Source organism: Microcebus murinus, chromosome 5 (genome assembly GCF_040939455.1).
Source record: "Microcebus murinus isolate Inina chromosome 5, M.murinus_Inina_mat1.0, whole genome shotgun sequence".
Classification (NCBI taxonomy): Eukaryota; Metazoa; Chordata; class Mammalia; order Primates; family Cheirogaleidae; genus Microcebus; species Microcebus murinus.
In genome coordinates, this window is record NC_134108.1 from 53,120,825 (window position 1) to 53,135,636 (window position 14,812).

Here is a 14,812-nt window from a genome sequence, read left to right on the forward strand (position 1 = left end):
CTTTGATCTGCTAGTAAGTTAATTACTATTCTTCCATTTTTTTGCCATCTTTTCAGAACTTTCTGACTTTATCTAGTATGCTGTTATTTTCTTTCTTGTTCTTCCTGTGGGTGTATAGTCTTATATTTTACTGACATTGCACTGTGTTTTAGAGCAGCAATGAAGATATACTGGTGTGTTCAACCCAGATGTAATATTAAACAGTCTAATTCCAAAAACTAATTTATATTTTTACACGTTTTCTTCCTTTTCGCAGGATAAACTCAGATGAGGATCATAGGAATAAAAACAGAAAAGATTTTTTTTAAGGTTTTCAGTTGGGTCCTGTCCCATCCTTAATCATCAGATATATACTTTTAAGATTTTCTGTTAGCTTACTTTATCTTAGTCTGAGTCAAATGGTTACAAGACTAGAGGGGAAAAAGTATGTATGAATGACTGTCAGAGTAGCTGAGCCAGTATTTGCTACTGTTAATAGCAAAAGGGCTTCTTAGTTTTTAACATTTTATACTTATTATGCTCTTTTTTTTTTTTTTTGAGACAGAGTCTCACTTTGTTGCCCAGGCTAGAGTGAGTGCCGTGGCATCAGCCTGGCTCACAGCAACCTCAATCTCCGGGGCTCAGCGATCCTCCTGCCTCAGCCTCTCGAGTAGCTGGGACTACAGGCATGCGCCACCATGCCCGGCTAATTTTTTGTATATATATTTTTAGTTGGTCAATTAATTTATTTCTATTTTTTGGTAGAGATGGGGTCTCGCTCAGGCTGGTTTCAAACTCCTGACCTTGAGCAATCCGCCCGCCTCGGCCTCCCAAAGTGCTAGGATTACAGGCGTGAGCCACCACGCCCGGCCCTTATTATGCTCTTTGAGAAAGTTATAGCTCTGGTACTTATTTTTTGTTTTAGAGGTAAAAATATTCTAGTTTTTAAATTTAACTATCCAATCACAAGCCTTATGTATGTTTATTTAGCTTAAAATTAATTATAATTAAATAAAATTAAAAATTCAGTTCCTCAGTTGTACTAACCACATTTCAAGTGCTTAGTGGCCACATGTGAACACCGACTACCTATGCTATCGTGCAACTATAAAGCCTTCCCAGGTTAACATAATTTATATTACATTGATAATTTCATATGTGTTGTGTAGTACCTGAGCGGCTTAACAGGCTTACCAAAAAGTTGAATATGTTCAGCCATCACAGTTGTCACATGCCAACTCAGTTCCTATTTAAAGCTTCAAGTTGTGGGAAGAACTTTCCTCATATGGATTAAAATTATGATAACTATGTCTTTTGTTTGACTCCTCTGACTTTACTTTTAATTGTTTCTTTCCCCCCAGACAGTGCAATGCTTGCTAGACAGTGGTGCTGATATTAACAGGCCAAATGTATCAGGAGCCACTCCATTGTACTTTGCTTGCAGGTATGATATTATATATTTCCAGATGCTCCCATTAAAGAATGTTGTATATACATTATATTTCCAGACACAAACATTTCTGTATATTTTCTAAAGCTCTCTTGTTTTCCCACAAATACTGTGCTCTCTTTTAAGATGAAATACAGCATTATGGTTCTGTTACTTAACTGCATGAAGAAAAGTATTTTCTGTTATATTTAATTGTCAGTGTGTTTATGCTATAGATGAGAACTTTTGATTTACTGGGTTATTTCAATTTTAGACTAATTACTTATTAACAAAAGACAAATAATAATCCACCAATTCCCATAGTTCACTTTACTAAGTAACTAAGGTAGTGCCAGTGGGATAAGCCATTGAAGTATGTCTTGGTCCTGAGCTATATCTTTGCTTTCTCTGTGTCTATAACTTAAATCAAGTTCTTGAATCAGTCTTTTTAGGTATTAAATTATTCATGAAGTTGTTTTTGTACTTCTGTCTTGATTCATTTTCTTAAAGTGTACATTTTGTTCACTTATTCATATAATTTGCAAACATTAAGTTAGCACTTACTGTGTGCCATGCATTGTTACAGCCATTAGTGATACAGTAATAAAGAAACCCCTGTCTCTAAGGAGCTCACAATGTAATAATTATAAACATGCAGTCACACACCCATACATATATATATACACATATACACGTGTGTTATGTAAATGTAGTTTGTAGTTCACAAAACACTATAGTGATTCTTCTCTTTTGTTTTAATTATATGAATTATATTTATGCTGTTATATACAAATATAGAGCTCTCTAGAAAGCTTTTTTTCTTCTTTTTTCCTGCTTTATGTCATTTTTTTGGAAGTTTGTTTTATACTGAAAGATGTGCTTTTCTTCTTGTTTAGCTTCTTGTTGGGGTCTCTGATGTTACTTTGATCAGACCAATTTATATAATCTATTGAACAACCTTGTATTAGAATACAAGTAGTTTTGGATCTTTAGACTTCTAGATCTTATCTGAATCCAGTCGTTTTCTGACATTATCCTTAGGATTTGGTTGCTTGACTAGAAAACCAGTTCCTTCCTTAGTGTCCTGAATTTATGAATACTATCATTGTTTGATTCCCTGAAGTCATATCCTATCTTGAGGGGTTATCTTTAAATTAGACCTTTCTTTGAAGCTCCAGAATTAAATGTCTATCTGCCTGATTTATATCATCACTTAGAAGTATCATAGAGTCCTCAGATATTAACATGTCTAAAATACAGCTTCAAATTTTCTTCATCAAACCTTTCCTCTAGTCTTTCTCATTTAAATCAATGGAATCCTTATCCTCCCAGTTGTTTAAACTAGAAACCAGATCATTATTTTTTATTTCTCTTTCTCTCTCTGACTTTCAACTTGGAATTTATTAGTAAGTTATATAAATTCTACCTTCAGAATATGTTCTGAATCTATTTCTCTCCAACTCACTGAAACTACCTTAAAGTTATCTTTTGCCTAGAGTACTGCAGTAATCCCTCAACTGGTTTTGATTCCTAGGCTGTTGCTTCCCTACAATCTGTTCTTTTCTTAGCGGTCAAAGTCATCTTCTCAAAAAAAAAAAAAAAAAAAAAGCATCAGCTTTTGTCACTTCATGTTTAAACCCTGTATTTAAAACTTTTTCAGTGCCTTTTTGTTGCATTTCAAATACAGTCCAAATTCTGCCCTGGCCTGTGAGACCTGCATAGTTTCTGTGCTTTAGCCACATTGATTCTCTTTGAGTTCCCTAAATGTAATCAACTCTTTCCAGCAGGCTTTTTCTACATGATGTTTGTTTTGCCTGAAATACTCTTCCTTAGGTTTTTTTTACATAGCTGACTCCTTTTTATTCTTCATGTTACTGCTTTTTAGGAAGGCGATTCCTGACCAAAGTAGACTTGTTCCCAAATTTTCTATCAGAGCATCACAGTGATTGTCCTTCATAGCACTTTATATTTTGTAATTGTTCATTTACTTGGTTATATTTTGTCTCCCTGCTAATGACTAAAAGCTCAGTGAACACAAAATTGTTTATTTTTTTATTGTCCAATGTGTAGTACAGTGTTTTGCACTTAGATGCCTAGTAAATGTTTTTGAATGAATGAGTTACTATGAAAAATATCTTATACAAAACAATGCCATTTATATAATTTAAAAAATATAGGTATGGCAGTATTGTACAGAACTGGGATATTCCTATAGTTAGTCTGAGCATAGGGATATGGTAAAAGGATATTTTAGAAGTACTTTCTGCTAGTACTATATTACTATCATTTAATTTTAATCTAGCAAACATTACATCTCTGAACAAAGATGGTTAAGCAAGTCTGTGATGAGATGTGAAGACAGAAACTAAGTTCATCATTGTAGAAAGATGGTAGATATGGAATGTGGTTCATCTACAGGCAGATTTTTAATTGTACTTGTGATATCTAGATGTAGGCATAAATTAACAATATAAATTATTCCAAATATATTGTCTTTGATAAATAAAAGGGAAAGAAATATGGGAAATATAACAAGTTAACGCCTATAGATAAATTACAGGGTTCTAAGATAAAAGTCTAAATTGAATATGTTTTTATTGATTGAGAAATATTAGATATATCATCATACTTTATTTGAATTCTGCAATTAAATTTAGATGGTATTGAAATATAGGGGGAAGAGCCTGGGTTTTAGAGGTAGGGTTCAAGTCCCAAGACAAAGCTGTGGAAATTTAACCAAGTTTCTTGACCTCTGAAGCTTTCTTTCTTTCTTTGTGAGATGGAAATGCTGATATCTGCCTTGTGGGACTATAGTGAGAATTAAATGAGATAGCTTATGTAAAGCAGCCTGCAGAGTATATGGCACTTAGTAGTTGGTAAGTGCTCACTGAGCTCTAGCACAGTTGTCTTCTCCCCAGTGAGCATAAAATTGTATTGTCCTCATTTAATTTCTTTATTCTACAGCGTTTTCTTTTTAAGAAATATGATTCTCGTATTATGCAGATTTTTTGTGTTGCTTCTTTTCTTATTCTGAGCACTGTTTAATAATGTAGTGCTTTTGTGAACGAGTCATTTTCAAACTGATTGTGACCTAAAATTATGACAGAAAGTATTTTCCAGCCACTTTTCTTCTTTTGACACATTGGATGTGACATTATAATTCATGAATTCATGCTTTTTGTCAAGTAAAAAAAGGCACACATTGATTTTTTTTTTCTCTTGCCATCTTTATGCACCTTTGTTTTCAGGCCTTTTATATGGTTGCTACAAATACTTCAAATCCTTAAATTATTAGATTGGTTTTACATTTAGTCATAATGCTCCCTGTTTTCTCAACTGGGTTCTTCAAATAAAGGTTTGGATGTATAATGATTTTCAGGTATTTTCTGTAGTATCTATAGATAACTTTTATTCTATTAGGAAAACTAAGGGTTTAGTTGGGATTGTACAGATATGGTAAACTAGTGAGATGTTTATGGAGTTTTTAGAGGTTTCTAATAGAGTCAGAAAGAACTAAGATTCAGAACATGAATTTGTAGCTACTGCCAAGCAACTCCTTTCAGTTAGAGAACTCCACATAAAGTGCTGTGTAAAACAGCTCTCAAACTAAAAATTGTCAACGTTTAGAGTAGGAAAAGACTTTTAGAAAATATGGTCTATTTCATAAGCAATTCCAAAAAATATTACAGCTATACACTATATATATACTACGTTGGCCAAGTTCTGAAATTCATAAGGCTGAAAAGAACCCAAAGTTAGGAGGCTGAAAATATTTGAAAAATTATTTCTAAGTACTTTAGAAGTCACTGCAAGTTCCTTATTAGTTAAATATTTACCAGTGTCTAAGTTTCCATAAAATACATTAGCATTTTCTTGAAGACAGTATTATCATAATCAATATAAAAATAGCTTCAATTATAAAGAATGATTATTGAGTAAATTTTTACAGTTATTTGAACTGAAAAATCTTTTATGCAACACTCTAAGTCTGAAATAGGATAGTTTTAATCTGTTGCAGTGTTATAGATGAAATACTTAAGGCCCTAATTGCATTATGCATATTTTGTATATTATTAGCTATTATTTCTTGCTTTTAATCTATTTTTGAAATGAAATGTCATCTGATCATTAAGTGAGATTTCTATATAGTTTTATAAGTTACTCCAGCTTTCTAAAAATGTTGTATTGGTATTCTTTTTATTCATACCATCTTTTTTTTGCTATATATAGTACAAAATTATTTTGAGGCTTTTTAAAATCCCATATATGGAACAATGTCCCACTTGTACATGTGATCTTGTCTGCTTATCTGTGTGATCCCCATTGTATTCTCATAGCACATATACCTCTGTGTACTCTTTTGAGTAATAAATTATTTACTCTTTGAGGGTATAAGACACAGAGGGCAAACTCTATGTATATGTATCTTGGTGGAGCAGCATGATAAGGATGAAGGATTTCTGGATACAAATTCTGCTCTGCCATGTAACTGTTAGTCTTGAGCTGCTCCATTACACTCTTGAGCTATGGTTTTCTCAACTGAAAAATTGCGCGAATACTGTTGTTAAAAGAAAAAACTTTAGGCAAATTAAATTTAACAGTTTATTTACACAAAGAATGATTCATGAATTAGACAGCACTCAGAACCAGAAGAGGTTCAGAGAGCTCTGCCCAGCAGTATGTGAGCAGCGAGCTTTTGAAGGCCAAATGTGGAAAGCAAAGTAGAGAAATCACCTGATAGGCTATATATGTATGTGTTTGCTTTATTTGGAAATGATGTGATGGGGTATTTGCCTTATTTGGTCATGATATGATGAGTTGGCTGCCTCTGATGGGCTGAAACTGGATATTTGTTGCAAAAAAATATACTCCTAATTAGGTTTCCATTTATTTACTTACTAAGTTAGGTTGCAGTTTGTTACAGAGGAACTCAAAAGTACAGAGACATCCTTAAGCTAATGGCCCTGTTTACTTAATTTAAGAATACTCATTTTATAACTATCAGGATTAAGTCAGATGTTGGATAAAGGACTTAGCATAATGCTTGTCATGTGGTAGATCCTAAATAAATTGTGCTTCAGGTCTCCTCTTGTTTTCTATAATGCAGTGTCTTTATTTGTCAAGTGAATGTTATCTAAAGTTAAAGCCTATACTGTAGTTCATCAATTGTATTGAGTACTTGTTATGAGCCAACTACCATTCTTGGTGCTATGGAACAAATCTGTCAAGAAGTTTATAATTTAATTGGAAATATTGGGCACATGGATATTAAATAACTGTGAAAGAGATATCATTACAATTGAACAGAATAGCTTTATTAAATGGATTTCTTAGACCCTTGGCTACTAGCAAAGATATCACTCTCTCCCTAAGTAAACTAAGCTCAATTCAAGTTAGGTACTTTTCACTTGGCCTTTACTTTTAGGCATGATAAAGAATAGAACAGTGTACATTATAAAGTAATCACCATTAGCTATAATGTACTATGTCCTGACCAGCACTCCCAGCTTGATCACAAATAATACTTGATGAAGACATCTTGCTCCACACTAGTAAAGCTAATTATTGTTGCTTTCAGAGGGATTGCTGATTTACTTGATTTTTTGATTTCCTGGTTTGTTTTTTTTTCTGGAGTAAATTAGATATTGTTCTTAAGTTAGTCCTGGCCTATTGCTATTTGTATTAAGGAAGGTAATCATTATAATAAAGTATCAATCAAGATTGCTTCTTGCCCTTTTAGCTAAGATATAGTGTATAGTATCAGGAGAGTGATGTGCCTGTAATAACTGATGTAGGCTATTCTAGCTAGACTCATAGTCAGACTCCATTTTATATTTTAACTGTTTAATTCTAATTGACTATAAATTATTCTTCGTACAGTGCCATTTTGTGAAAGAGAGTGAATAGTATTTTGATTGTTTTTATAAGTTCTTGAGAAATCTGTGTAGTCTTTCTCTTTGTGAAATGACATTCCTTCTTAGGTATTGTTATTGTGAGAAGAATATTGGTCCATAAGCCCACAGATCTGAGTTCTGTTTTCACCAGTGCTTTGATTACTTACTTTTCTCATCTACAAAGTAAAGTTTTTGGTTAGGTGCTCTTCCAGATTGTATGCCTCCTTGGGCATTTCTTGAAATCAGCCTTAAACTTTAATGCCCCTCCCTGGATTATAAATTTATTTTTTATTTAAGCCTTTATCTAAGATCAAATGAGCTCATAAATAATGAGACCTAGACTGTAGTGGTTACTACTTCCGAAGTAGCTTGGTCCTAGCTGAAAGAGTGGTTACTAATTTCACTTCTATAGAGAATGAGGTATATGGATAGGAGAGCTGTTCATTTTAAGCCAGATTGAATAGTTGTCAGCAGAAGCCAAACTGAGTGGGTTGATAAAATGAAGGTTGAAAGCTAGATACTATTTTTTTGTCAATAAACTTGCATTGTGTTGCTCCCAGTAATTCTCTTACTTTGACACTTTTCTTTACTCTTTCCTTCCTTTTTTTTTTTTTTTTTTTAAGAAAGTATTACAGTGCCATAAAATGTACTCTTGTTTTGAGTTTTGAGTTTCTTTTGCATTAAGAAGTCTAGAGACTTGGATATGTATGGTAGGAAGGTCAAGCTAGAGTTGAGAAAGGGATTAGGAATTGAGTGAAGGAAAAAATAAAGCAGAAGCCTGAGTAGTTATTACTTATCTCAAAATATTGTGACTTACTATAGGTAATGTGACCCAAGTTCAGTTCCAAGATTTAATAGGTCACTTTCTTATCTACATACTGAAAGTATGACTGAACATTGAGGAAAGTTTTCCTGATTACTGAGGATGTAGTTCAGATCTTCCTTTTGTAATTTTTTAAATTGTTGATCTTCTACTGATTCATATTAACTACCCATAATTCATAGAGAAAGACTTTAAATTAGCAAGATTATGTTTTTAATTTGTTTCTATTTCTATACAGTCATGGTCAGAGAGATACAGCACAGATTCTTCTATTACGAGGAGCCAAATATTTGCCAGATAAAAATGGAGTAACCCCTCTGGATTTATGTGTACAGGTATTTTTAAAATACATATTCTGAGCTCTTTATCATAGAAACTGAGAATGATAAAATCATTTTTTTTCAATGAAAGGATGGCTGCAAAGATTTTTATTCTGTGAATAATAATGACCTTTAAAGGGGCTTTATTTTTAAACCTGGATAATTTTAAGTCTTGTTTTTAGGGTGGATATGGAGAGACTTGTGAAGTATTAATTCAGTATCACCCCAGGCTTTTCCAGACTATTATTCAAATGACACAGAATGAAGACCTCCGAGAAAACATGGTACTGTAATTTCGTAAGCTTGTAAATGAACAAGCTTTATTCATGCTTAGCATATATGACATTTTACAAATGTGCTTATTAGTAAGTCCATTTATTATTACACATATTTTAATAATTTAAATTTGCCTATCTGCATTATAGGGTAAGTATGAGTTATATAATAATAAACTTTGTGCTAATATTTGGCCCTATGAATCTTCTGTGCTCTGAGTCTTTGATCTCTCCTTAATATAACTAGAGTATTCCCTATGGGAAGAGAAAAGAATCTGAGGGTCAAGACTGTGTTATGATTGGTAATCACTAATTTACTGAGGTTTGTATTTATAATAGCTCTACTGTTAGAAAAATTGCAGAGTTTAAAATTCTCTTCAATTTTAGAAGTTTGGAATTAAATTTCCATAAAAATACTGGGTGATCTTTTTTTCATCCTATCTATATTTTGTTTTTTACTGGGTGATTTTGAGCAAAGATTTTAATTCATCTTTTCTCTATGTTAGCTTTTAAATTTATGCAAAGCAAAATAACCGTAAAGGACTTTATTTCAGCTGATTGGCTTGAAGATACTTATTAAAGTAATAGATACTTAATTTTTGGATAAAATTTAATGGATTACTATGTAATTGCATTTTTTTATTTGTAAAAAATTTAGTTACGGCAAGTTCTGGAACATTTGTCTCAGCAAAGTGAAAGCCAGTACCTGAAGATTCTAACAAGTCTGGCTGAAGTTGCTACAACAAATGGTCATAAACTGCTTAGGTAAGTGTTTCAAAATAAAAGAAAATTAGTAGGTAGTAGTATCTGTCAGCTTCATTTCCTGAATAGTTTATTCTGTGGGATGCCTTTTGTTAGTGGTAAGATGTTATAAAAATTTGCTGACTTATCATGGTTTGTTTTGTTTAAAAGGACCAGGGTAAACTCTTATTAAAGAGACTAGTCTCTCTAAATAGACGAAAAATAGAGCATACTTCAAATGAATTTCAGCATATGTGCCTAGAATTTTATGAAAAACTAATGTAATTACTTAGACAATCACGTTAAGGAAATGTACATGAAGAAGAATCAAGAAAGTTCAGGAATCTTGATTATTTATGTATAAAACTAAGTATAAGCTACTGTTTAACTTTTCAGTATACCCTCATGACTCATTAAATGTTCTCCCTACACTGTCCCCCTCAGTTCAGTTCTTTATTCTTTCCAAAAGATTCTCTGGTTTTAATGGCTCATCATAAAGTCCATGGAGTTCATGCTTTTATATTATTAATACTTGAATTTATATATGTAGCATTTTCCTGCAGCTATACTTCTTTCTATGTGGTTAGCCACTCCAAGTAGAAGTAAGCAGCCTTTGAGAAATGGTTAATGTATTGTTATTGTTTAGCTTACAAATTTGATCCCCCTCTAATTTGGATGCTTTCCCCTTTGTATTATTCTTTTTACAAATCACTTCTACTCTGAATACATTGACAGGTCATTATCTTCCTCTACCTTTGTGGTTGCAACTGAACTTTTTTCCTTCCATCACCATGCCACTTCTCTAAATTAGCTGCATTATCAAATTCATTAGGTTAGTCTATGTTTAAGTCTTCTTTGGAACTTTTCTTATACTTCAGAATCACATTCTGTACTATTTACTTAAAAGACCCTTTGCTAGGTTCCTTATACTCCATGGTACCAAGATTACCTTCTTGTGTTCTTTTAACCATTTAGTCTTTCTTCAGCAATGATACTCAATATCCCATTTGCTCATTTTAAAAATTCTACTTCTGACTTTGAGACTACTTTTAGACTCTGTCTTCTAAGATTCATTGAATTCCAGCTTTCTACAATGCTTTGCTTTTATTTAGTCACTCCCAGTAATCCTTTTATTTGATGAAGCCTTTCTAAGATTCAGACATGCTAATTAAAAGCATGGGCTCTGGAGTCAGCCAGACTCAGGCTTAAATCCAGACATCACCATTTACTGTGTGATCTTAGGAACTAACTTTTTGGAGTTTCCCTTCATCATCCACCCATTCATCTAATATGTATTTTTGAGTGCCTGCTGTCCACTAAGCCATCTGTGCCTGCAGTCCACTAAGCCATGAATAAAACAGACAAGATCTCTCCCTATGTTGAATTTACAGTCTAGTCAGGGTTTTACTGGATTTTTATTCCATTTCATTTGAAAATGGTATCAATATCCTAATGAGTTGTGAGAATGAAATAAGATGCCTTAAAGTGCCAAGCAAAGTGTCTCGCACTTGGTAGAGATGATGATTATGTAAGTGGAAAATGGTGGAGATGATTATTTTAAATAACATTCTAATACAAATTAACTTGTTTTCCTATATTAGAAAACCTTTTTTCTTCTTAAATCTTTGTCGTATTGTCTTCACTTCCATAATAATCAGAAAGCATTTATGTCTTTACATACCTATTTTTTTTTAAGTTTACCTTTATCACTTATTAAGCAGGTACTAAGCTGTGGAACATTCAAATACATTATTTCATTTAAAACTTGCAATAACTTTGTGATTTAGATGTTATCCCTATTTTACATTAAAAAAATTTGAAGTTAAATGATTTGCCAAGTTAGTAAGTAAATTAGGATTCATATCCTCATTGATAAAGAGCAAATTCTGAGATCCAATCTAGCTTCCAAATATGACAAGGAGATTAGTGGAACAAGAGAAACAGGGTAGGAGACAGGGATTCATGGCCAAAAAGTTTTAAAACTACTCTGCTAAACTGTACTATTGCACCATTTATGATGCTATCCTTTAAATGCTTTATAGAATCTGTTGTTATTGCCATTTTTGGCCTGTAAACATAATCTTTTTTGGGTGATGAGATTAGTTATTAGTATTATGTTAGACTTTATTTTACTCTTACCAAGGTAAATTCTTAAGAGGATCTCTAATACAATTTATTTCCCTCAGTCTATTTATAAACATAAAAATAATGATATTTTTGCAGATTATCTCCCTTTATCTCCCTTTTGTTTACTTGTTAATCATTTTATGTTTCTTAACCCACAACGTGGGGTAATTTTGGCCACCTATTTTAATAGAGATTTTCACTAAGAAAATAACTGATTCAAATATATATTAACTAGTGATGACTGAGATGTTATCCAGCATACTTTTGGAAAAATGGGCAACCTATTTTCTAACTGATTCTAAAGACAATAAACACTTACTGAGAGTACTTTTGCATGTAATGTTGTGTTTGTATTGAAATGAGTTATTTTCCTTTCTGTGTATTTATGATTGAAAGTAAAAATAGTTATCAATATGCAGATTAACAGAGAAATTACAGCTATCTGCTAAGTAAGACACTGAAAAAGAGTATACTTTTATATAAACCAAAGGTAAGTACATTGATAGGGCTTTGAGTTAGGAAACTCGGTTTTTAAACTTTTATATTGAGACATGGGAGCTTTTGAGGAAATGATCATTTCACGATCACCCGGAGAAGGATTATGATGAAGTTTGCATTTTATGATCTTTTGTATGATACAAAAGAGACATTTCACTGGTTGGAAAGTGAGAAAATGACATTTTTTAGACCAGTTGATTCAGCTTGGAAGAAGATTCAACTGGATAAAGTAATATAAAATTATTAGACACTTATTAATCTATGATGATATTTAGATTCCATTGTTTAAGAAAATACTTTGTACCTTAAAGCAAGATAACTCATGAAATATTCCCTAGATCAGATATTTAAAACAAATATTTTTTTTTTTTTTCTGAGACAGAATCTCACTTTGTTGCCCAGGCTAGAGTGAGTGCCGTGGCGTCAGCCTGGCTCACAGCAACCTCAATCTCCGGGGCTCAGCGATCCTACTGCCTCAGCCTCCCGAGTAGCTGGGACTACAGGCATGCGCCACCATGCCCGGCTAATTTTTTGTATATATATTTTTAGTTGGTCAATTAATTTATTTCTATTTTTGGTAGAGACGGGGTCTCGCTCAGGCTGGTTTCGAACTCCTGACCTTGAGCAATCCGCCCGCCTCGGCCTCCCAAAGTGCTAGGATTACAGGCGTGAGCCACCGCGCCCGGCCTAAAACAAATATTTTTATATGTGGTAATTTTGCACAGGGAAATCAAATTCACTCTTTTCTCATGAAATTTGAGAGTCATTGTAGTTAACTTTTCCTAAAGCTGCAACACAGTAAAAGAAGGAAATAGTTACAACTAAACCACATTTCTATTTTGTCACCATCAACAATCTTATGATACAAAATTAGGAACATTTCCTAAAGACAAATATGTAAAAATCAATGCAAGCTAAATTAATGATTCTATGCACATTTGATTCAAAGTTACTGAAGCAAAAAAAAAAAAAAAAAGGTTTTTCCAAAGCTGTCTCAAATATAGTATGAATGTCACTAGCCATTATATTTTAGTAACACTGGTAGAGGACAGCTAATTTTTAAAGACTGTTTTTAAAAACAATTTAATAATTCTTAGAATGAGAAAACAATGAATATTGAAGTGAAAATGTCAAGAAATTTTGGTTCACTTGTCACCAGGATTGAAAATGCCCTCTAATTTGGCACTTATCAAACTGAAATATATGGAAGTGTAGGTACTTGCTATTTCCACCTTACCAATCCTTATTTGTTTTTAATTTTTTTATTTAGAAAATTTTTATTTTTAATTATTTTGGGTACCAAATAGTTGTATAAAGTAATCCGTATTTTTTTTTAATTTTAAAGGATATGTAAATGTGTAACAGAGGAAAATTTCAGTGAGCTAGGTAAAATATACGTAGGAGAGTAAGCTTTTCATAATTAAGTTCATAACAGAGACAATCGTGCCATTCTGCCCAAAAGTTTATGCAATCTTTACTCTGCTTTTGTGTAACATTTTAATACAAGATAACAGATGTTCGAGATATTCAAAATAAAACCACCTCCTTAACAACTATAAAAAATTTGTTTAAAGATGCGTTATTAGATTCAGTACAAATTTAGTCTAACTTCTATAGTTTCTCTGTAGAAGAGTAATGACTATATTCTTGACAATGACCAATGCCAAGGTACTTTAGGATTCTGAAGGGCTTTCTGATTTGTGAAAGTTAGTTTATGTTGTATTTAGTATAACTTAGTGTTAATTCAACTTTAGTCTTTTTTTTTTTTTATGGTGGGGTATATTTCCTATGTTTATGTAGAGTCATAAGTCAAGCCATTATATAGTGAATAATCCTGATGCACATAGTGACTTTAAAATCATTCAATTGTGAATGTTCTCTAGGTGGACAATTGGTTACTATTCTAGGGTAGGAAGGGGTTGTGGGGTTCTGGCTATAATAGTAGAGAGCCTCTTAGTTAAAACAGTTGAGTTGTAGATTGGCTTAAGAACATAATCATTTATACCGTTGCTTCTCTGTGAAATATATTCAGAGTTTTAAATACTCAGTTTAATTAACAGTTATACTTTTGGAAGTAAGAATTGGGGATTGCTTTGAAGTTGGTGCCTCAAGAAAGCAACTATTCTATAGGGGTGATTATATTTATTCTTTGATCATGTTATACTCTGGTTGCTTAAAAATTACTAATTCATTCATATGTAATTCAAATAATGTATATTTGGTAACTTTCTGTTAAACCATTCTATCTCCTGTCATGATAGGAAAGAAATTTTATTCTAGTTATATTATGAAACAGATGGCCAGTGGGATGAAAATGTTTTAAAATAAGTGTTTTAAGATATAATTTGTTTTACTCCATCTAATCTGTTCATACTTTTTTTTTCAGCCTATCTAGCAATTATGATGCTCAAATGAAGAGCCTTTTAAGGATTGTGAGAATATTTTGTCACGTCTTTCGAATTGGTCCATCCTCTCCTAGTAATGGAATCGACATGGGCTACAATGGGAATAAAACTCCAAGAAGCCAGGTGTTCAAGGTCAGAAAAGTATATGACGTTGTTAGGAAGATAGACGTAAAAGAGATGAATTTGACAAAGCATGCATTCATTAATCAGAAACCTCATGAACAGGACGTAAGTTTGGTTTATACCCATATCACTTTTTAAGCTAGGCACACCTTTCTCCTTTCAACTCTGTCTAATCAACAGCAAGTCTTAATTGGTGAG

General features: G+C 32.6%; 1 protein-coding gene across 2 annotated transcripts in view; it reads left to right on the plus strand.

Moving 5' to 3' along the window:
- Window positions 1–14,812, plus strand: part of HACE1 (HECT domain and ankyrin repeat containing E3 ubiquitin protein ligase 1) — a 90,639-nt gene that overhangs the window by 32,018 nt on the left and 43,809 nt on the right. Inside the window, exons 7-11 of one of the 2 annotated variants that reach the window (XM_012753184.2) lie at window positions 1,341–1,423; window positions 8,364–8,460; window positions 8,628–8,729; window positions 9,379–9,485; window positions 14,473–14,719. In XM_012753184.2, the coding sequence (XP_012608638.1) occupies window positions 1,341–1,423; window positions 8,364–8,460; window positions 8,628–8,729; window positions 9,379–9,485; window positions 14,473–14,719 (636 nt within the window). The remainder of the gene's footprint in view (window positions 1–1,340; window positions 1,424–8,363; window positions 8,461–8,627; window positions 8,730–9,378; window positions 9,486–14,472; window positions 14,720–14,812) is intronic. The other variant, XM_012753185.3, reaches the window with a different exon arrangement.